The 23,601-nt window shown below is 46.6% G+C and overlaps 1 protein-coding gene across 4 annotated transcripts in view; it reads left to right on the top strand.

The window, feature by feature from the left end:
- Window positions 1-22,764, top strand: part of RNF24 (ring finger protein 24) — a 57,464-nt gene extending 34,700 nt beyond the window's left edge. For 3 of the 4 annotated variants that reach the window (XM_081925462.1, XM_081925464.1, XM_081925463.1), the window contains exons 2-6: window positions 7,745-7,894; window positions 13,729-13,771; window positions 16,191-16,232; window positions 19,106-19,185; window positions 20,649-22,764. In XM_081925462.1, coding sequence (XP_081781588.1) covers window positions 7,752-7,894; window positions 13,729-13,771; window positions 16,191-16,232; window positions 19,106-19,185; window positions 20,649-20,790 — 450 coding nt within the window. In that variant the 5' untranslated portion in view covers window positions 7,745-7,751 and the 3' untranslated portion in view covers window positions 20,791-22,764. Of the gene's footprint in view, window positions 1-5,246; window positions 5,515-7,744; window positions 7,895-13,728; window positions 13,772-16,190; window positions 16,233-19,105; window positions 19,186-20,648 lie in introns of those variants that run through there. The other variant, XM_081925465.1, reaches the window with a different exon arrangement.
- The last annotated feature ends 837 nt before the right edge of the window (window positions 22,765-23,601 follow it).

Here is a 23,601-nt window from a genome sequence, read left to right as displayed (position 1 = left end):
ATAATAATAATAATAATAATAATAATAATAATAATAATTTATTATTTGTACCCTGCCCATCTGGCTGGGTTTCCCCAGCCACTCTGGGCAGCTTCCAACAAAGATTAAAAAAGATTAAAATGTCACACATTAAAAACTTCCCTGAACAGGGCTGCCTTCAGATGTCTTCTAAATGTCAGGTAGTTGTTTATTGCCTTGACATCTGATGGGAGGGCGTTCCACAGGGCGGGCGCCACTACCTAGAAGGCCCTCTGCCAGGTTCCCTGTAGTTTTGCTTCTCGCAATGAGGGAACCGCCAGAAGGCCCTCGGAGCTGGACCTCAGTGTCCAGACTGAACGATGGGGGTGGAGATGCTCCTTCAGGTATTCTGGGCCGATCCCGTTTAGGGCTTTAAAGGTCAGCACCAACACTTTGAATTGTGCTCGGAAACGTACCGGGAACCAATGTAGGTATTTCAAGAATTCTGACGCTCTAACCACAACCCCCTCCCCACTGACTCTCTAGTACAGGAGGCTGATATAATAATAATAATAATAATAATAATAATAATAATAATAATAATAATCTGAAATTCAAAGTTGGGAGGAGATACTTTGACATGCAGGCTGCGTTGAGGGGAGCGTGGGATATTCTGAATGCCTGCATAATAAACGTAAGACAGATAACAAAGTTGGTGGCACACCTTTGGGAGTGACCGTCCGGCGGCTTCGTAGAATTGGAAGGGACCCCATGGGTCATCTAGTCCAACCCCCCACAGAGCATGGAAAGGCTCTCCCCAGAGAAGTATTACTCGCCAGAGTTTGTTTTGCAGGAAAAGTGTGCGCGAGAGAGAGAGTTGTGCTTGCCCATATCTTTGTTTGCCCAATTAATTAATCATCCCTATCAGTTAACCCACACCACAACCTTTTCATTACTGTTTATAAAGTGGAGGGAATTCAGGCGGCAGTGCTAGTGACCTAGTTTTTCTCTTGGTAAAACTCGAGTGAAGCAAACATATAAAAAAAGTCCGCTGAAGCACTGTGGACTTAACCCAAACAGTCCCGTAACTCGATTCCGCACTTTTATTCCATCCAGTAGCAGCAGCAACACACTATCCTTGTTGCAGGGGGAATGGGCCAGGAATGGCATCACTGGCGCTGTCCAATAAGTAAAGGTAAAAGGACGCCTGACCATTAGGTCCAGTCGTGGCCGACTCTGGGGTTGCGGCGCTCATCTCGCTTTATTGGCCAAGGGAGCCGGCATACAGCTTCCGGGTCATGTGGCCAGCAGGACTAAGCCGCTTCTGGCAAACCAGAGCAGCGCACAGAAGCACCGTTTACCTTCCCGCCGGAGTGGTACCTATTTATCTACTTGCACTTTGACGTGCTTTCGAACTGCTAGGTTGGCTGGAGCAGGGACCAAGCAACGGGAGCTCACCCTGTTGCGGGAAATCGAACCACCAACCTTCTAATCAGCAAGTCCTAGGCTCTGTGGTTTAACCCACAGCACCACCCGCATCCACTAATGGCGTCACTGGCGCTGTCCAATAGGTGCTTGCAATAGCCCTATCTCCATAGCCCATGCTGAGTTTGTAATCAGGATGGCATAAATCTCACTTGCCCCTCAGCAAATGACCCTGTTTCGATTCTCCAGGAAAGTTAACGCTCGCCTAACAGAAGCACTCCCTTAAGATAGTATCTGAATCCCCGGCGTTAAGCAGGAGAGACAGTGTGATGTAACAGTTAGAGGGTTGGGACTATGGCAGTGAGAGACCGGGGTTCAAAACCCCGCTCAGCCATGAAGCTCACTGGGCAACCTTGGGCCCATTGCTGTCTCCCCCCCCCCCCGGCAAGCTATCTCACAGGGTTGTTGTGAGAATAACATGGGGAGAGCCAGGAGGAAAAGGTGACGTAGATGCAATAATTAAATAAACAAGGGATTCTTTGTTCTGTTTTTAATATAAAGTATTTATATGCCGCCTTCTCGCAAAATACCAGGGCATTGTACAGCAACATTTTTTAAAAAAAACCTTTATGTTGAGTAGTTGTCTCAATGAACAGTGTAGAAAAATGCTTCCCCGTGTCGACAGCTTTCTCAACACAGCTTGAATAAGCAAACCTTTCTGCATGAGTTCATCATGCAGTCAAATGATTGACTGAGTAGCAGCTTGGCAACGTCCTGTTTGGTGCTTGAACCCTCCTTTGCACAGGAATACCCCACGCAGCCAACCAGATACTATTAAAAAAAAAAAATATTCCAAACATGCTTAGGGTCTTATTTCCTCCTTTACCTACCTGAAAATCAAAAGTGGCGTTTTAAATATCTACCTCTTTTCCTTTCTCTCTCTTTTGCTCAAATTGGCCTACAGATAAAGTCGCCAGCTTTCCCCTTCAACCATGAACTTGCAGAAACCTTAGTAGGTGAAGTCCCGGAATTGGGCACGAACGGCTAGGGGCATGTTTGCGTGCTGAATTTCAGGAAATTCAGGAAAGGCTCGTTCGTACAAATGCAGTGGGTGTGTGAATAAGCTTCGGGAATAAAAATAGAATTCCATTATACCGGCTGTTTTGTTGGCTGCCAGGTGAAACATTTCCTCCTTTTTTTGCTGGGGGCATGCGGGTCCGTGCAGTTGAAAGCCTTTTCAGCCCACTCCTTGACGGAAAAGGCTCCCCGAGGGGCTTGCGAAGGTCAGTAACCAATAAGCCTATTCTAGGCTGCATCAAGAGAAGTAATATTCCCGCTGTATTCTGCCTTGGTCAGACCTGGGTAGCTCCATTGCTTAGCGTGGTGCTGATAACGCCAAGGCTGCAGGTTTGATCCCCGTATGGGACAGCTGCATATTCCTGCATTGGACTGGATGACCGTCAGGGTCCCTTCCAATTCTACAGTTCTGTAATTCTATGACCACACCTGGAGCTGTCGCTCTAACCACTACACCGCACTGCCTCTGCGCACATCACTTGGTGACCAGCCACTTTTTAAATTTGTTGTCAATTACATTTACAGTCATACCTCGGGTTACAGACGCTTCAGGTTGCGTTTTTTTGGGGTTACGGACCGGAATGGGTTACCTCTGGGTTTCGGCAGATGCGCAGAAGCGCTAAATCACACTTTGCGCATGCGCAGAAACGCCGAATCGCAACCCACGCGTGCGCAGATGCGTGTTGTGAACGTGCATCCCGCACGGATCACTGTGTATACCATCACCTGTATATACCACTGTATATACCATCACCTTTATCTTGCAAGGACCTTAAGGCGGGGCACGTCGTTCTCGCCTCTCGCCTTTCCATTCTCACAACAACCTACCTGTGTGGTAGGTTAGGCCAAGAGATGGCAACTGGCCTGAAGCTCAGCTTCATGGCTAAGTGGGAATTCGAACCCTGGTCCCCGGGGTCGTAGTCCAACACTCTAACCATTACACCACACTGACATGTGGGCAGAGTGGTCTGTTTGGAAGCCAATGAATGTGCTGCTGGAGCTCAGGATGTTGTTCATTCCTGGCAGCAGCTCTCCAGGAGTCGAAATAAGGTTCTCCTGCAGGGTACAGAGATTGAACCTGGGTTCTTCTGCATTCAGGACAGGTGTCCCACCACTGAGCCACCCTCCATCTCAAGGAACAGTTCTTAAAGTCACAAAGCCGTCCACGGCACAGATTTTGCCTAAAATCTGCGCACATTTGTTTATGTGCATAGATACAAGCTAAGGCGGGGTGGAGCGGGGGTCTTGCAAGCTCTGAGCTTTGCAACATGCCCAGGAGCTCTGCTGTTGCACGAGGATTTGAACCCTGGTCTCCCAGTCCTCATCTGACACTCTGACCCAGGCATAGGCAAACTCGGCCCTCCAGATGTTTTGGGACTACAGTTCCTATCATCCTTGACCACTGGTCCTGCTAGCTAGGAATCATGGGAGTTGTAGGCCAAAAACATCTGGAGGGCCGAGTTTGCCTATGCCTGCTCTAATCCAACAGTTCTCAAACATGTTTCTCTGGGCCACGCTTTCAGAATGAAAATTTGCTCACGCCACTCCAGTTTTTTTATTGATAAGAAATACATTTGGGTGGGGAGAACCAGTTCCTAGCAGTGCCAGATTTAGGACACAGAACACAACTGCTTTAGGATTCGATCGTGCGACATCCAGAAAGTAGAAAACAATCCTGCTAAAAAAATAACATGAGTCGTTCCCAAAATATAATTATAATGAAACTCCTTACATATGTACATTAAGCATGTGTAACTCCATGAGAAGTGGGAGCTTGCCTTTGCTGGGTAATCTCGTTTATCCAACTGCACTGGCTCCCGGTGGAGTGCAAGGTCAGGTTTAAGGTGCTGGTTTTGACCTTTAAAGCCCTATGTGGCCTAGAACCCTCGTACCTACGGGACCGCCTCTCCTGGTATGCCCCACAGAGCACCTTAAGGTCCACAAATGACAGCACCTTGGTCTCAGGTTGCAAGGTGGTTAGATTGGTCTCAACTAGGGCCAGGGCCTTTTCAGTACTGGCCCCGACTTGGTGGAGCGCTCTGTCACAAGAGACTAGGGCCCTATGGGACTTGACATCTTACCGCAGGGCCTGCAGGACAGAGCTGTTCCGCCTGGCCTTTGGTTTGGACTCTGTCTGACCCTTATGTTTCCCTCCCCTTATGGTTTTGATCTATGGGCTACTTTTAAAATGAGGCTGCATTTTAAACTGCATTTTAACCTGTATTTTAAATTGGTTTTCTTTTTTCCTATTATGTTTTTACTGTAATTTTACTGGTGTTAGCCGCCCTGAGCCCGGCTCTGGCCGGGGAGGGCAGGGTATAAATAAAATATATTATTATTATTATTATTATTATTATTATTATTATTATTATTATTATTTTATGTTACGTCTAATTTGAGACAAATCTCTCATCATCAACACAAGCTTTTCTCTTTTCTGATCTTTCACATCTGTCAGAGTTGGAAATCTCTGTTTTGGATCATAACTACGATTGTTCTCAGTACCCCTTGATGTTCTTGCGCTCATTTTGAAAAGATACCTCTCCATCTTTTGCAAGTTCTTTTTTTTTTAAGCTTGAAACTTGCCAAGCAGCTGTGCAGCCTCCACACTGGGGTGTCCGGGGGGGAGGGGAGAATAGCACCGTGTGAAAATTGCAAAAACCCCATTCTTGTGACGCTTGTAATTTTCCTCTCTCTCTGCCACATGCTCAATGGAAATCTCCTCCCCTTGAAAGCCAAACATAATAAAAGCCACGATAGGGAAGCCACGCCTGGAAACAAAAAGGGGAAACTGCTCTCTGCCTGTAGGATCACTTTGCGGGACCGAGCCAAGGCAGGGATCAGCTCAGAGCCTTGGAGATCTGCCAAGTTGAGCTGCGGAGGCTGGATCTTCCAAGAGGGAATTTCTGCCGGATGAGAGGGCTGTTTCTCGCTTCTGCCAAAAAGCATTATTCATCTTAAGCCAGGAGCCGCTTAGAAGGGAACTTTCTCCCCGTCCGTTTTTTACCCATTTTGCTTTCGTGTCCGACCCGCCGCTCCGATGCCGCACAGCATGTGAGTCCTAATTGTGCCGGAATTGTCCAAAGCTTGGGTGAATGTCTGGGAAGGGAAAGGCTGAATCGAGGGAAAGGCTGAATCAAATAAAAAAGAAGGTGGCAGAAGTTTTGCCACTCTGCTTTGTTTGGCCAGTGTTGCCTCCGTGGTGCTGGGCTTGGCCCTGAAGTCGCGAGCCTTTCTCAAGGTGGACAAACTTGCTTTGCATTTAGTAACTACACCATGGGTAGGGGAACTTAAGGCCCAGGGGCCAAATCCGGCCCAATCGCCTTCTAAATCCGCCCTGCAGACAGTCTGGGAATCAGCATGTTTTTACATAAGTAGAATGTGTCCTTTTGTTTAAAATGCATCTCTGGATTATTTGTGGGGCCTGCCTGGTGTTTCTACATGAGTGGAATGTGTGCTTTTATTTAAAATGCATCTCTGGGTTCTTTGTGGTGCATAGGAATTCGTTCACTTTTTCCCCAAAATATAGTCCAGCCCCCCACAAGGTGTGAGGGACAGTGGACTGGCCCCCTGCTGAAAATGTTTGCTGGTCCCTGATCTACACAAACCTCCATGTTGTCTCTTTTTTGGAAGGGGGGGCAGGCTGAGGAAGGGAGGGACTTGGTTAACTCCGCCTTGTGGCAAAGTTATGGCAAAGGCAACTTGGAAACTGCCTTATTTCTCTCTCTGGGCTCCTCCAGGCTTATTCTCTGATTATTGAGCATTCGTCCTGATTTGCTTTGCTTACACAGTTAGACTACATATGGACTTTATTGAGCATTTACTCCAGTATGACTACAGGACGGTTATACAGCCAGTGCTTTTTTTTCTTTAAAAATGTTTAGGGGTACTCTCATTTTGCTACTCATATTGAAATACTGCCCCTCAATAAGGCCAAACTCAGAGTCACAAAATGTTTAGGGGTATGCGTACCCCTGCAAAATCCCCCCCCCCAAAAAGCACTGTATGTAGCTATATACTCCATGTGTTCAAACCGAGCTTATCTCTAGGAACAACAACAGTGGAACACTGTTACTGGTCCTGAATTATTATTATTATTATTATTATTATTATTATTATTATTATTATTATTATTATTATATTTGTATGCCACTCATTTAACTGGGTTGCACCAGCCTCTCTGGGCAGCTCCCAACAGAATATTAAAAACACTACAAAGCATTAAAAACTTCCCTAAGCAGGGCTGCCCTCAGATGTCTTCTAAAAGTCAGATAGTTGTTTATTTCCTTGACATCTGATGGGAGGGCACTCCACAGGGCGGGCACCACTACCGAGAAGGCCCTCTGCCTGGTTCCCTGTAACCTCATATCTCGCAGGGAGGGAACCACCAGAAGGCCCTCGGAGATGGACCTCAGTGTCTGGCTGAACGATGGGGGTGGAGACGCTCCTTCAAGTGTACTGGACTGAGGCCGTTTAGGGCTTTCAAGGTCAGCACCAACACTTTGAATTGTGCTCGGAAACGTACTGGGAACCAATGTAGATCCTTTAAGACCGGTGTTATATGGTCCTGGTAGCCGCTCCCAGTCACCATTTGGGGATGATGGGAATTGTAGTCCAAGAAACAGCTGAAGGCCCAAGTTTGGGAAACCTTGGATTAGACTATAAAGGTAAAGGGACCCCTGACCATTAGGTCCATTCGTGGCCGACTCTGGGGTTGCGGCGCTCATCTCGCTTTATTGGCCAGCATGACTAAGCCGCTTCTGGCGAAGCAGAGCAGCGCACGGAAACACCGTTTACCTTCCCAATGGAGCGGTACCTATTTATCTACTTGCACTTTGATGTGCTTTTGAACTGCTAGGTTGGCAGGAGCAAGGACCGAGCAATGGGAGCTCACCCCATCGCAGGGATTCGAACCACCGACCTTCTGATCGGCAAGTCCTAGGCTCTGTGGTTTAACCCACAGCGCCACCCGCGCCCCAGGGTTAGACTATAGCTGGTCTTTATTGAGCATTTGCTCTGATTTGTTTGCAGAGAGGTTCTACAGTGATGAGACAGTTATATGACAATGAGCATTTATGATGATTTGCTTGCTTGGTGCAATGCTACACAGGGCATCTTCTTGCTAATTGCCCATCCCACACTTTTCATTGCGTTTCTCCGTCATTTTTTTAAAACAATGTTGTAATCTCCTTTGGGATTCGTTGAAATCAAAGGTATATTGTTTCCAGGAAACAATCATTCAGAATTCTCACCGCCTTGTTTTTTGTTTCGTTTTTCTTGCCAGACCATCCATGAGCTCAGATTTCCAGCATTACAGTTTCAGGATGCCAAACATTGGATTTCAGAACCTGCCTCTCAACATATACATTGTGGTCTTCGGCACGGCCATCTTTGTCTTCATTCTGAGCTTACTCTTCTGCTGCTATTTGATCAGGTAAGGACATAGAACAGCTACAGGTGGGCAAAGGCCGCTTTATTTCCAGGCTGCCAGGGGACTGTGTGGCGGGAGGTGCCAAAGGCTGGAGGACACCCACTTGGTGGCAGATCCCGGCCATTCGCCATTCAGAAAGAAGGAGGTTGCGTTCAGCTCGGCAGATGCAAGGAAATGTCTCAGATTCCTGTGTGTAAGGCACCCACTCTGTGAGGCTGGCTTCTTGCCAGGGGGTTCCTTTTAGTCTTCCCCAGTCTTCCCCAAATCCTGCTGCCTTTAGAGAGAGCAGGCGGTTTTTGTCTCCCAACTCCCTTGCTTAAGAGAACTTTGTTCTGAGGTTTCCAGCAGCAGAGTGGAAGCGTTCCTTTGATGTACACAGCAGCTCACATTGTGCCATCCTAATGTTGACAGACTCCAGTTCCCATCACTCCTGGGCCGTTGGCCAGGATGACTGAGACTGATGGGATCTGGAGACCAGGAACATCTCAGAGGGGACCATGTTGTCTACCTCTGTTCTAAGCAGTCCTGAGGATCCTGGTTCAGAAAAGCAATTTTCTGGTTTTTGAGAAGATTCATTTTTTGTGAATGCGTCTTTTCCTGGTGCACAGGGGAAATAGTTTCCATTTGGCGATTCGCACGTTAACCTGCCATCTCCCTTTCACAGCTGTCGGGATGCGGAAGCGAATTTTTCAAGGAATTTGCTCTTTCTAACACTTCAGGGCATCTATCTTTTTCTCTCTCCCTCTCCTGCGAATAACTTGCATACTTGTGGTTAAGAAATTGTCTGTATTTTTTTTCCCCCGCCCACCTCTCCAAAGTGTCTTGCATGCCAGCTGCTCTCCTAGCAGCGCGGTTCAGAGGTTAGTCGATGGAACAGGCTCAGCTTGTTAATCTGAACCAAGTGGGAAAAGGCAGCCCTTTCCAAACCAATTGCCACTTGGGAAGTTTGAATATTCAGTGGTGCAGACCAAACAGGTTGGAGCAGGATATTTGCAGGGTGTGTGTTTAGCTTTAAGAAAGTCTGCGTGCCGGCCACCAAAACAGCAGGCTAAGTCCGGCAGGTATTCATTCAACGGACAATATTCTGGCTCTTGGCAGCGGTCAGGAACAAAGGGATTTTATTGTGTGGGATTAGCTCCTATTGTGACACATCTTGCACAAAGATTGGTTTTCTAAACTATCAGCTCAGCAGTGATGGACTGTATGTTTTGCACGCTTCAGAGAGAAAGACACTATTTGGCCACCGCTCCAAGCTATAGTTTAGTGAGACGAGAATGAGTCACACTAACACATGACTTTTTCACACCCCACCATGTCTCCTTCCCTCCTTCGTGGCCACAAAGAGGAGTTTGTACTTCCATTCTTGTTGAATCGTACTGTTGTGATACAAACCGGTAAACTGTGGTTGATCCTTAAAAAAATAATAATAATATATTTGATTTTTCAAATTAAAATTTTAGAGTCACAAATCCAACATACATCATAAAAACAAGATTCCAGAGAATCTCCTGGACTTCCCTCCTCCCCTTTGTGGGTACTATTGTTAATCATTTCCTCCTGCATCTTTTATAATAATCCAAATCTTTTATCTCTCCATTGTATCCAAAATTCACCATTAAACTACAAGTGATATTCCGATCCTGCTGTTTACCATGGTCTTTAGGATAAGCTATAAATTTCCCCCATTCCTTATTAAAATTTTGGTCTTCCTGATTTCTCATTCTTCCGGTCATTTTAGCCATTTTGGCATAGTCCATCAACTTCATCTGCCATTCTTCCTTGGTAGGGACCTTATCTTCTTTCCATCTCTGAGCCACCAGAGATGGCCCAGAAACTGTGGTTGATCTTAGCTCATTTCAAACAAACCATAGTTAACTTGGAACGACGGGCTTGAAAGCTGAGTCGTTTAAAGGAACGACAGTTAACATTTGTTGTAGCCGAGGTGTTGGAACAAAGATTAATCTGTGGCTAATTGGAAGTGAAAGCTTCAGAACTCACTGGAACTTGGTTCTGGCACCTCTTGATACAGGATTGAGAGTAGGCTTGAGAAACCCAAAAGAGCATGCAAGTATAATAATAATAATAATAATAATAATAATAATAATAATAATAATAATAATAATTTTATTATTTATATCCCACCCATCTGGCTGGGTTTCCCCAGCTGCTCTGGGCAGCTTCCAACAGAATATTAAAATACAATTACCCATTAAACATTAAAAGCTTCCCTAAACAGGGCTGCCTTCAGATATCTTCTAAAAGTCTGGTAGTTGTTTTTCTCTTTGACATCTGGTGGGAGGGCGTTCCACAGGGCGGGTGCCACTACCGAGAAGGCCCTCTGCTTGCTTCCCTGTACCTTGGCTTCTCACAGCAAGGGAACCACCAGAAGGCCCTCGGTACTGGACCTCAGAGTCTGGGCTGAACGATGGGGGTGGAGATGCTCCTTCAGATATACAGTGGACCTCAGTGTCCAGGTAGAAAAATGGGGGTGGAGACGTTCCTTCAGGTATACTGGACCGAGGCCATTTAGGGCTTTAAAGGTCAGCACCAACACTTGGAATTGTGCTTGGAAACGTACTGGGAGCCAATGTAGGTCTTTCAAGACCGGTGTTATATGGTCTCGGCGGCCGCTCCCAGTCACCAGTCTAGCTGCCGCATTCTGGATTAGTTGTAGTTTCCGGGTCACCTTCAAAGGTAGCCCCACATAGAGCGAATTGCAGTAGTCCAAGCGGGAGATTACTGGAGCATGCACCACTCTGGTGAGACAGTCTGCGGGCAGGGAAGGTCTCAGCCTATGTGCCAGATGGAGCTGGTAGACAGCTGCCCTGGACACAGAATTGACCTGCGTCTCCATAGACACCTGTGTATGCGGGACCTTTAGCCCTCCAGCTGAACTACAACTCCCATCAGCCCCAGCAAGCATGGCCTGTGGCCGGGGGCAATGGGAGTTGTAGTTTAGCAACATCTGGAGAGCCAGAGATTCCCTCCACCTAATTGAATTGTATTTTCCCATTATTGCCTGGGTGCAGGTTCCTTTATGTAGCTGTGTTGGCTGATTTAAACAAACCTTAGCCAGTTGGTTGTGTGGGTTTTTAATTTAGTTAGCGATTCTTCCAGGAAGCTTATGGTGGCATAGTTCTTCCCACAGCCCTTTTATTCTCACAACAACTTTCCAAGGTTGTTTGCATCTGGCCCAAGGTCACCCACAAAATTTCATGGCCGAGGGAGGAATTGAACAGAGTGCCACCCTAGTGTGACACTCTTAACAGCGACCCCACACTGGCTCTTGTCACTTAAAAGTACACGTGAGGGGGAAAATGATAGTTCTAAAACAAAAGGCATTCCTCCTTTGGTTTTTAGATTTTGCACCGGTTTGTCGCAGTCGTCATCACCTTAGACGTGGGTTTTCTTCTGATTTGGAGGGCAGGTTGATTGGGGGAAATGCCTCTTAAAATAGACCTAAGTATAGTTTTCTATTACTATTTCTTTTTTTAAAAAAAGCAATGTAATTAATTGCAGCACCTTTCTAGCTGATGAAAAGGTTTTTAGACCGATTAAGCGAACCAACTAATTGATGTAAGCGTTGTCAAGTAGAGACATTCAACATCCAATTTTCCCTTGAAGAAGGGCGCTGTTATGAGGTCCACTCAGGGGGTCTTGGGCTGATTTTGAATTTGTGCCACCAGCCCAGTGGCAATGCTCTCTTCCAGCTCTGTGACATTCGCATGTTGCAGCTAATGCCTTTTTGGCCAAAGCATAGCCAACAACGGCATTTTCGAACACAAAACTATTGGGCGAGTGTCTTTGTTTTCAGCTCAGATCCAACAAGTCGTTTGTTGTTCCTCTTGCAAGGCCAAAGATGCTGTATCTCTCCGTCCCACGATGTACATAGATGCCGTTTCTATTTCCCTGTTAAATCTAGTTATTTATACATAATTATGCGCTGTCGCGGCACCAAGGCTCGGGCGACTCTTGTCTACAAAGATTGCATTCTGCTCGTTCATATAGAAAAAGAGCATCGTATCGAAAGCACTGCACAGATCTCCATTCTTCCTTTTGGGCAGCAGATTTGTCTGTCAATTTTCCACCGTGGGTTGTGAATGGGCTTTTTGGAGACATTGAGGGGCAATGCATGGCACGGACTTCGTGAGATAGTTCCACCACTTAATGTACCGGGAGGCTCTCTTCCTTTTGTCAATAACCCCCTGCATTAGAAAGCTAGCACGTCAGCAAGAAGGCTGGACCGGTTGTTTCACACAGAGGAAGATTTTGATATGTACAGTGGTACATACGCTTCAGGTTACATACGCTTCAGGTTACAGACTCCGCTAACCCAGAAATATTACCTCGGGCTAAGAACTTTGCTTCAGGATGAGAACAGAAATTGTGCTCCGACGGCGCAGCGGCAGCAGGAGGCCCCATTAGCTAAAGTGGTGCTTCAGGTTAAGAACAGTTTCAGGTTAAGAACAGACCTCCGGAACAAATTAAGTACTTAACCTAAGGTACCACTGTAGTAGCATGGATTATTCCTCTGTGTCTACTGCAGAGGTGCCATCCTCTGGGGAAACCCAGTCAAATGGGCAGGATATTATTATTATTATTATTATTATTATTATTATTATTATTATTATTATTATTATCCTATGATGAGCTCGACCTGTGCATGCCCTAAACTATTTTGACTCTAAGCCAGAGCTGTCAACCATGATTGCCAGCAGAATTTGGGATAAAGGAGGCCGCTTCGGTCCTTTAGCATTTTTGTTTAACTCAGGGATGGAGAACTTGCAGCCTTCCAGATGTTGTTTAAAAAGAAGCCCAGCTCACATCATCCCTGACCATGGACCACACTGGGTTGTGGCTGATGGGATTCGGAGTCTGGCACATCTGGGATGGCTAAGGGTTCTCCCAACCTTATTTCAACTAGTCCCACGGAGAATATCCCGAGGGGCAGAATCTGTGTGTGGGAATCTCAGGCCCCTGTGATGAGCGCCACTGGGATCTGGTGAGGTGGAAAGACAGCGGGTTCCTCTTTTGTGTCAAAGCGAGGGCTGAAGCAGAAACGTTTTTTTTTAAAAAAAAGAAAACAGAAGTACCAATTTGAACATCAATCTGCATAGGTCTTTTTTCCCCATTAGTTATTTTAAAAAAACCGCAATCGAAACAAGGAGTATTTATAGCAGGAAAAACAAGTTCCTGGTCTTAAAACTTGTTTGCGGTATTCTTAAGAATTCAAGAGCCCATGGAATAAGAAGCAGAGAGGATAATTATATCAGGCAGATGTTTAGTTTATCCTTTCTTTTCTTTTTACCACCTTTACAAGGTGGTAAAGAGAAGGGGTACTGAGCTAGCATTTCCACCCTGGTGTGTTGTGCGTGTATTAGGTACACAGAGACATACTGCCTCTTTAAACGCACCCCTGCTGCAAACTACCAGGTTCCTATGAGCTTCCTTTCCTTCCAAAATGTGCTACCTGTTTGCTTACAGATCTCTGCCTTTGAACTCGGAAAGGGTTGAGCGTGCTATTAATGGAGGCAAATCTACAGAAACGTTATTCATTTTTCCTTTGCGTTTTTGGACTGTATTAGCAAAGTGTTCAATTTCCTGCGTACGAGTGGCAGAGTCCAGTAAGCCTTTCACTACTCAGTTTTCATTTGGGCAGAGCAGGGCTAAAAGGGACTGTCTGGTGTGATCTGTTCCCGAGGGTGGCGATTCTGATGTGCTGTTAGAGTCGTAGAATTGTAGAGTCCAACCCTCTGCAATGCAAGAATTGTTGTTCCATTTTGTGTTTTTTATCTACTGTACCTTCTTCCTATTCAAACATCTTCTTTGTTTTCTAGGCTTCGACACCAAGCCCACAAAGAGCTTTATGCTTACAAACAGGTAAGCTTTTCTTTCTCTTTGTCCCCTGCTGCCGATGTCGCTACCACCCGGTCGCCCTGACAAATTTCAAATCAGGGCATAGTTGAAAAGCTTCCCTGAGCTTTCACTTGCAACTAAAAGGCAAAATTGTTTTCAGGCTGCAGGCAAGTGAGCAAAACGTCTCAGGTGCTCTCAGCCCTTTGCAGACAAACCAGCAATAAGATTTGACCCCTGCCCCCGGGAGCTTCCAAATTAGAATTCACCACCAAGGATAAAAACCACGATGAAGGCAGGGCTAGCAGGGCTAACTAGGAGCGACTCTGACACACCCGTACCTGATTTATCCTTCCCTGCCCAAACCACAAACTGTAGCTGAGGTTTGTTCTGTAAACTGTGGTTTGACATAAAGCAAGAGCCTGAGTTTGGACGTAACACTTAGGCCAAACCATGGTTTGGCTGCCAGCAGCCAAGGATCCGCCATCTTGTCTCTGGGAACCTGGGGCTATATCCAGTGAAGACGTCCAGCTAACTTAATAATTTCCATTTCCGCAGTGGAAGTTCCTCTCCCTCTCTTCTCCCCATCCTCCCTTTCCCCAGCCAACGCAATTTTCATCTGGAGTGTTTGGGACAACCCCAGAACAGAACAGTGTGTCTTCCAGGGAGCAGGGCTGGGCGATATATCGATACATCGTCTGGTAACGGTTTCTGGACCACATCGTGACAACCGTTTCAAAAGAATTGGCCTGGCAATGCATCACAAATCACTCTGTGTGTGTGCGTCCTTTCTGACATCGTAATATGTTGGGGTTTAGCTGGCGATACATTACGATGTTGGAAAGCAGATAATGTCCAGCCCTGTCAGGGAGGGAGAGAAGAAGGAGAAGTCTTTCTGTGAACGGAATAACTCTGCAGAACACAAGCTCTGCACTTCAGCTCATTTACATTCATCCAAGGTTGCTGTAGGGGTCTTCCATACTTCCACTCATCCCGTGCCTAGAAAGCATAGGGGCAAGTGGTTTTTCGTTTGCCTTGCCACTTTCCCCAGGAAAACCCGCTCTTGAGCGCTGAATCGGAGCAAACATTAGTTCACGGAAAGCCCAATTAATGTTTGCTCCAACTCAGCGTTCAAGAGAAGGCTTTTCTGGAAAGAGAGAGAGAGGTTTTTGTAAAATATGGAGGGATTTGTGATATGTTAAATGAACCATGGAAAGAGAAGAAGGGGAGTCATTGATATCTTAAGGATGTAAAATGAGTATTTAAAATAGTAAAACAGAAACTTATACAGTGGTACCTCTGGTTGCGAACAGGATCCGTTCCGGAGGCCTGTTCGCAACATGAAAAGAGCGTGACGTGTCTGCACACACGCAGGTTGCAATTCGGCGCTTCTGCGTATGCGTGTGATGTCATTTTGCAATTTGGCGCTTCTGCATATGCGCATGACGTCATTTTGCACTTCTGCGCATGCGCGAGCAGCGAGACCCAAAAGTAACCCTTTCCAGTACTTCCGGGTCACCGCAGGACGTAACCTGAAAGAACGTAACATGTAGCAAACGTAACATGAGGTATGACTCCATATATATATATGTGTTTTTGTGGGAAGGAAGCAGTGGTACTAGCTGCAGTCCAGATAAGCTCCATGTGCAAACAGGGCCTTGGAATTCCTCCTGAGCAAAACATGCATAGAATTTCACTTCACCTTCTCTTTCATGATCCCATGGAAATATATTTTTTAAAAATTAAAGAATCGTCCAGTAACACCTTAGAGACCAACCAAGTTTATTCTTAGTATAAGCTTTCGTGTGCATGCACACTTCACACGAAAACTTATACCCAGAACTAACTGGGTGCTACTGGACAATTTGTTTTATTTTTATATATATTTCAACTGCATTAGACCAACACGGCTACCTACCTGAATCATGATCCCATGGAGGCAGTGCTTTCCCCCCCTAAAATAACTGTTTAGGGGTATTCTCATTTTGACTCAAGAAAACTACCATTTTATAGTTCAAATCAGGGAAAATAAATACAGTGAATGGACAAAAGTACAAAGATTCGCAAAAATGTTTAGGGGCATGCGTACGCCTGCGTGTCGTCCTCACGCCCCAGAAAAAAGCACTGCATGGAGGCCATTCAGTGCATTAAACTCTTTCCCCCCCCCTCCCTTTCTGTTTCTATAAGTTGATGATATATTTGTGGGGGCCTTTTTAGCATGCCCAGTGGGGCAGATTTCATTCTGGTACAGCTTTTCAACCTTTGCAAGTCAAGGCTTTGGGAGCAAAGGTCTGCTGTGTCGTCCGGCTTGCGTGCATCTTAAAAGAATTCAACCCCTGTTTTGCAATGTTTGTTTCCGTTGTGTGTGGGGGCTTTTTTTTTGCACAAGTACAGGCACCTCCATTTTCTAACACACCCTCTCACTCTCTCTCTTTTCCCCTTGCAGGTTATTCTAAAGGAGAAAGTCAAAGAACTCAACCTACATGAGGTAAGTTGGCTTTGTCACCCACGAAGAAAATCAAACTGATGTGGAAACAAGGAGAACTGAACTTAAGGTTGGGGGGAAATGAGAAATCGAGATAACTGAAATGGACAGATTTGCCCTTCACTGGCCACCAGGCAGATCTGTAGCACAGCCCTAGTTTGCCTTAATCTTGATTCCGCCCCTCCAAGAAGCTCTGGGAACTGTAGTTCTGTGAGAGATTGGCTGTCTCCCATCAAAGAATTCTAAACACCCACCCCAATTTCCAGCTTCCAGGATATATTTTGGGGTGTTGAAGAGGAGTCATGGCAGTTAAATAGATATAGAACTAACTTTATAATTAATAATTAAGAACATTTCAGTTACATCATACTGAACGATATGGAATAAATTAAATCTTTGTTTTGTGTTGGTTGTAAAATGAAAAGTATAAAGAAAAAGTTAAACAAAAAAGTAAAGAAATAATTTCAGTTATAGAAACTAAAGTGAAAAGACAGAAAAGTGCAAATGTAAAGATATATATATATATATATATATATATATTACACTAAATATTACTGGCACCTGAATGCCTTGGGAGTTGAACGTTTCAGCTCCCAAATAATCAAAAACCAGAAGCGAGTGTTCTGGTTTTCGAACTTTTTTTGGAAGCCAAACGTCCAGCTTCCACTATTATTTCTGGGGCACCTTCACAACGGTAAACCAGTCGGAAGCCGCGCCTTGGTTTCTGAACATTTCGGAAGTCAAACAAAATTCCGGAACGGATTCCGTTCGACTTCCGAGGTACGACTATAATCAGAACCAACTTAGTGCCAACAAAGACATGAAACCCACCTAATTTCCAGAACTCCGTCACGTAAGCTGTGCTCTTCCCTTGTGAATAATGCAGAGCCTTCTCCAAAAATAAGTCATTCTTTTCCATCCAAAGAAGAGCCTTGTGAAGTCTGGAATCTCGCCTCCTTCCTTTGCCGGTGAAATTAGGCATCACTTGGGTCACCTTCCTTTTGACCTTTTCCTGAGCTCAGCAAGGATGTTTTCAATCTCTTGTAACGCTTGAAATCTGGCAAGGTGGGAAGAGACATCGAGCCGAGGAGGGAAAGAGAAGTCAAAAGCCTCCTCAGTCACTGTGGCGCCATCGGCGCTGACGGAATGAGTTACGGGGCTCTAAATTTAAATTTTGGAGGGAAGTGGGGAGTCTGCTGGGGCCCCTGGTATGCGTACTCAGAAGGCCGGACTTTCAGCAGCACAAACCTGACACCGTTATCGCTCTGCTCGGAGGAAATAAAAGCCAAAAAAGAAAAAAAAAGCAAATTTGGTTATGCAACTGCCAGTTGCCACACAGCCAGAGAGGTTATTTTTATAGGCTATAAATCCTTACTGCTGGGTGGAGAGTCCCAGCAGGCCTTAGAAGAGGCTGGAAAGTTCTGTACCTTTCTCAAAAGAATTGGCTCTGACTTGGGCACATTTCCCTCCAGTCCTTCTTGTAGAATTGCAGAGTCCCTAAAGAATTAGGGGTCCCTAAAGGTCCCCTATCCCAACCCCTTCAATGCAGGAATCTCAGATATTGGAGACAAAGGTGTTTTTTCCTGAACTGGGATTGTTCTCATTTCTGGTAAATTTCAGCTTGAATAAATCAGGACAGTCCAGGAGCCAGCACAGTTATGGGTGCCTTCAAAACTATTTCCCTTATTTTTATTTTACCAAAATTATCTCCCACACAGTCCCTGGCATTCTTACCTTTTAATCCAATTGAAAACATTCTCGCTTGTAGCATCAAAACTCTTCTTCCAACACAGCAATAGCAATTCAAACACATATTTTTAAGAACAGCCTGCAGGATCAGGCCAGCAGCTTATCTCATCCAGCACTCTGTTCTCGAAGTGGGGGAACAGTTGTCTGTGGGAAACCAGAAATCGGGATTCGAACACAAGACCAACTCTGTCCTCCTGCAGTTTCCAGCAACTGGGGCTCAGAAGCATTGCTGCCTCCAACTGGCAAATATAAATATATTAGCTGCAGCCAGTAGGACTGTTCCTGTGCACATAACGTTTCTTCTTTTAAAATCTATCTGAGTCCATCATCCTAGTATGCCCCATGGAGGACCTTAAGGTCCACAAATAACAACATTTTGGAGGTCCCAAGTCGCAAGGTGGTTAGACTGGTCTCAACTAGGGCCAGGGCCTTCTCAGTACTGGCCCCGACTTGGTGGAACGCTCTGTCACAAGAGACTAGGGCCCTGCAGGACTTGACATCTTTCTGCAGGGCCTGCAAGACAGAGCTGTTCCACCTGGCCTTTGGTTTGGACTCAGTCTGACCCTTATGTTTCCTTCCCCTTATGGTCTTGATTTATCAGCTGCTTTTAAAATGAGGCTGCATTTTAAATTGCATTTTAACCTGTATTTTAAATTGGTTTTGTTTGTTTTCTGTGCCCCCCCCCATTATGTTTTACTGTGATTTTATTGGTGTTAGCTGCTCTGAGCCCGGCCCGGCTCTGGCCGGGGAGGGCAGGGTATAAATAAAATTTGTTGTTGTTGTTGTTGTTGTTATCCCTGGATAGCTCAGTTGGCTAGAGTGTGCTGCTGATAATGCCAAGGTTAGAATCATCAAATTGTAGAGCTGAAAGGTACTTTGAGAATCATCTAATCCAACCCCCTGCAGTGCAGGAATTTGCATTATTATTATTATTATTATTATTATTATTATTATTATTATTATTATTCCCCACCCATCTGGCTGGGTTGCCATTGCAGGAGCTTGGACTAGATCCTCAGGTTCCTTCCGACTCTGTGATTCTGAATGCAAAATACTTCTTCCCCCCCCCCCCCCGTCTAACTGACCTTTCTTCTTCCTCCCCTTGTTCCTCCCCCCCCCCTTTTCAGATCTGTGCTGTTTGTTTGGAGGAGTTCAAGCCCAAAGATGAGCTGGGAATCTGCCCGTGCAAACACGCCTTCCACAGAAAGTAAGTGCGCAATAAAAGTCCGGGGAGAAATGTTTGCAAAGGCCTCTGGCCTCTCTTGGAAACCCCTGAGGCTGCGGGCAGCCTGTAAATTTGGGGGAGCAGCAGAAGGGAGCATCTCTGCAGATGGACCTTCGGCCGTGAGGACGGTGCCTCCTGATTTCCCTTGAGGGTTGCACCCACATTCTAAGAGCCACGTCCTGTAATGGTGGTGGCGACAGAGGAGAAAGCCTTCCCTTTGTTTCTAGGCCATGGGGACATCCATTAGGAGCATCCCTTGTCATGTACGATAAACAGAGCCAGGCCCCATCAGCGCTGCCTGCAGAATGTGCCAAGCTCCTTCCCCTGGCAACGCCAATTGGAAGGATTGTGGGTGCCAGTGCTCAGAAAGAAAGACAACAGAGCCAAGAGGCTGGCAGTCCGATGCAGTATAAGGCAGTTTCAAATCCAAGCAGGGTGGGTTTGCGATTATTAAATTTATTAGGGTTTTTCTTTTTGCCACAGGCAACTCAAAGCGACTTACCAAAAAAGATATTTGCCCTTGTGGAGTATTTCCTCAGCCTCCCCTCTCTTTGGGAGTCCTCTGGGCAGCCACTGCTACCATCCCTGGTCTCTGAGCTGCCCCCCAAGAGAAGAGCCTCCTCACACTGCCCCACAGAGCCCTGGGACTTGTCTGTCCATTCCCAACACCAAGGGCTGGCAGACTGGCAGGCTCGACTCCCGTGTCCGCTTGCTTGCCTACTCTGAGGGCACCTCAGCTCCTGGCAACCAGCACCCCCTGGCCAGCCCCAGAGGCACCATTCGCCTGGGGAGCGTGCAGCCAGGGCTGCTGCAACAAACAGCCCCACAAACCTTTGGGAGGCAGAAATGCGAGAGGGCATCAAAGGAGGGAGGGAGGGAAGGAAAGAGGGATGGAGACCAGTGTTGCCCGCAGCACCCCTGACCATCATTCAAGGCATCCCAGGTTGCCGCGGCATCCTGGTTGAAAACCACTGCTTTATTTGGGTTACTACATTGGCTTCCGAGCACAATTCAAAGTGTTGGTGCTGACCTTTAAAGCCCTAAATGGCCTTGGTCCAGTAGACCTGAAGGAGCGTCTCCACCCCCATTGTTCTGCCTGGACACTGAGGTCCTTCTGGTGGTTCCCTCACTGCAAGAAGCAAAGCTACAGGGAACCAGGCAGAGGGCCTTCTCGGTAGTGGCACCTGCCCTGTGGAACGCCCTCTCACCAGATGTCAAAGGGAAGAACAACTACCAAATTTTTAGAAGACATCTGAAGGCAGCCCTGTTCAGGGAAGCTTTAATGTTTAACAGACCACTGTATTTTAATAGTCTGTTGGAAGATGCCCAGAGTGGCTGAAGAAACCCAGCCAGATGGACAGAGTATAAATAATAAATTCCATTCTCTATATTCCTAGCTTGAAGTCTGCCTATACTGAAGGGGCTGCTTTCTTTCCCTGCCACAGGTGCCTCATCAAATGGTTGGAGGTGCGCAAAGTCTGCCCGCTCTGCAACATGGCCGTCCTGCAGCTGGCGCAACTCCACAGCAAGCCGGATGCTCACGGACTCCCCCAGGAGCCTCTCCCTGGGGCGGCCAACATCGTATAGCTCCCCGCGAGCCTCTCTGGGGCACAGCCTGCTGCCCAGAGACGTCCCGCTCTCTGAACCTGCTGCTTACGGCCTCGGGGCCTCCGTCGGGGCTTCTTCCACCTTGCGAGGAGCTCCCAGGACACACTTGAAGGAGGGGGAGGTGCTTGGACCGCAGAAACACCCTCAGCGCCGAGACCACCACCGGTGCGACGAGAAGAGGCCATTCCGGGCTCGGCCTTTTCCTTTCTTCCTTCCGACCCCCTTTTCTTTTCCGTAAGAGCACTTTACGAAGGACACATGCAGATCCGGCGCCTGCGTTTGGACTGAGCTGCACACATGCCGGAGTGAGGGGTGTGAGGCGCACCCTTTGCGCCTCGGGATCGAAGAGACCCTGCGTGGTCCTTTTTTTTGTGGGTGGAACGCGAACCGTGCCCCGAGATTCTGCCGCTCAGTGGTTACCTCATACCGAATTGCCTGTGGCTTCCAGAACAGAACAAGGCAAGGGCCTAGCATGGTTCCAGAATGATCCGCAGCAGCAGTCCGTGTGACTCTCTCGTACGCTGTGGGACGGAGAGAGCAGAGCCCAGCTCTCCAAAGGAAGAGTGGGTGCTTAGAGGCCTAGCGGCGACGCACAGAAGATTATTTGGTTTCCAGTCGGGCCAACGTCCACCAGGGTCCTGCTAGGCGCTTGAGATCCACACTGGCTTGATTCCTGCCTCAGAAAATGATTCCTTAAGTGCCCCGGGAGGGAGGCGGGGGGGGAAGCAAACTGCGCAGATTCCTGCCACGTTAATGGACAACTCTGAAGCCAAGGAAAAGCTAGCATCCCACAGAGGAGGCAGCTTAGCAGCCTATTGGATTCGGCAACAGGAGAACGTCCCTTTTTTAAATTCCCACAATGCGGCAAATCCCATTTTTAACCAGGTTTGAGTGCAGAAGGGCATTTGCCTGCGTAGAAGCTAGACCTGATTGGAATTCAAAATAAAAATGGCAACCATTACGAACCCTGGACTCTGCAAGCTTCTTAGCAGCTTTGCGTAGAGTTGAGCGCAGACTTTTGGCGGGGTGGGGAGTCATCTGAAAAAGAGGCCTGCTAGATAAGACCAAAGACCCTTCTAGTTCAGCTTCCAGTGTCCCACAGCAGGCCCCCCCCAGAAGCCTCTGGGGAGCTGTAAGGGTGATAAGCTTCTCTCCCATTGCAGTTCGTGAGCAACTGGGGAGCCTCAGTGGGCCTCCTGTCTCTCGACCCAGAGGGTCTCCCATCGTGGCCAGTAGCCATTGATGAGTCTCCATTTTCCAACGGGTGTTTCAATTCCATCAGCCCAAATCTAAACTTTGTCAGCCGCTAAGGCACCAAGCAAATATATTTCGACGTACCCGAACATAGAGAATTCATTGGATTTGTTCAAAAGTAATTGTCCACTAGATAACCTGTCAGCGCAGGTTGGAGTCCAATTCATGTTCCCTTATCGATTTGTGAAAATAATATTTTTCTGGCCAGAGAAAGTTCTGACGGTGGAGAGGTCCATTTCCAAGATTACCTGCGCAGATTATTTCGGGGTCTGCTAAGGAGGCAGGATGCTCTCCCCAAACCCCCTTTTGGGCAGTGTGTTTTGTTTCTGTGTCCGCACTTGTTCAAAAGACACAGGGAAGGGATTTTGCAGTATTACGTTGTACAGCGCGAGGTTCCCTTTTTGCTAAAAATAAAATAAAATGGCACAGACTGTTCTTCCCGGTCCTTCCATAATAGGGGCAAATTTCCAATAGCCGGTTCTTAGTATGGCATGACTTTCAGTAGCCTTTTACTGTTTTCGTCCATCCGGGTTCAGCCTGATCTCTTCCTGCCCCACCTGCCGCGGTCTTCTTTTTGTAAATAGCGTGTGACTCGAGAGAGAGTTTATGAACCTTAGAAGTCCTCCTGGAGGAGACGTTTGTACCCTAAAATAAATAAATAAAATTCTGCAGCAGAATTTTTTTTTTTTTAAGAGAAAAGACACAGAAAACATGCTGGGTTTTTATTTTGTAAACTATATTTTTGTATATTTAATTGCTATTTTAAAATTCTAATGCATCTTTTTTGCTAATCGCTATTCTTAAATGCGGGGAGGGTGGGGGGAAGGGGAACGTTTGCATGTGATTTGACTTGAACTGTAAATAAAGGCAGATTTTGGAAATAACAGCAGAGTGGTGGAATCTGTGGCTGCTTATCTATATATCCGTTCGGAAAGTCAAAGCCAGCTTTGGGTAATCTCTTAAGGGATAATCTGAACTGTGGTTGCAGAGCCACTAAGGGGGCAGAGCACAGTGCATGCTGAGACATTGAGGGGGGAAAGTGTTTGCCGGTTTACTTTGGGGAAAACAAACTCAGCAACAGCAAGTGGGATAGAACACATGCAGATTGCAGTTTTCACAAACCTCCGTAGCTCTTTTCTGTAAGAACTCTTGTTTCAGTATACTGAAATGAGTTTAACAAGGAGACGTGGAAAGTTTATGAACATTCTTAGCTGCCAGGAAGTTTTGAAAAAGAGCTTATTGCAGGAACAGAGTACAGTGGTACTTCATGTTACATACGCTTCAGGTTACATACGGTTCAGGTTACAGACTCCGCTAACCCAGAAATAGTGCTTCAGGTTAAGAACTTTGCTTCAGGGTGAGAACAGAAATTGTGCTCCAGCGGCGCGGCAGCAGCAGGAGGCCCCATTAGCTAAAGTGGTGCTTGAGGTTAAGAACAATTTCAGGTTAAGTACGGACCTCCGGAACGAATTAAGTACTTAACCCGAGGTACCACTGTATACTTTTGGTGGGAAGGGATGCAGTAGGCAACATTAC

This window comes from Podarcis melisellensis, assembly GCF_964234715.1.
Source record: "Podarcis melisellensis genome assembly, chromosome: 9".
NCBI classification, from domain to species: domain Eukaryota; kingdom Metazoa; phylum Chordata; class Lepidosauria; order Squamata; family Lacertidae; genus Podarcis; species Podarcis melisellensis.
The sequence above is the reverse complement of the archived record's forward strand: the minus strand, read 5'-3'. Positions and strand labels throughout refer to the sequence as shown.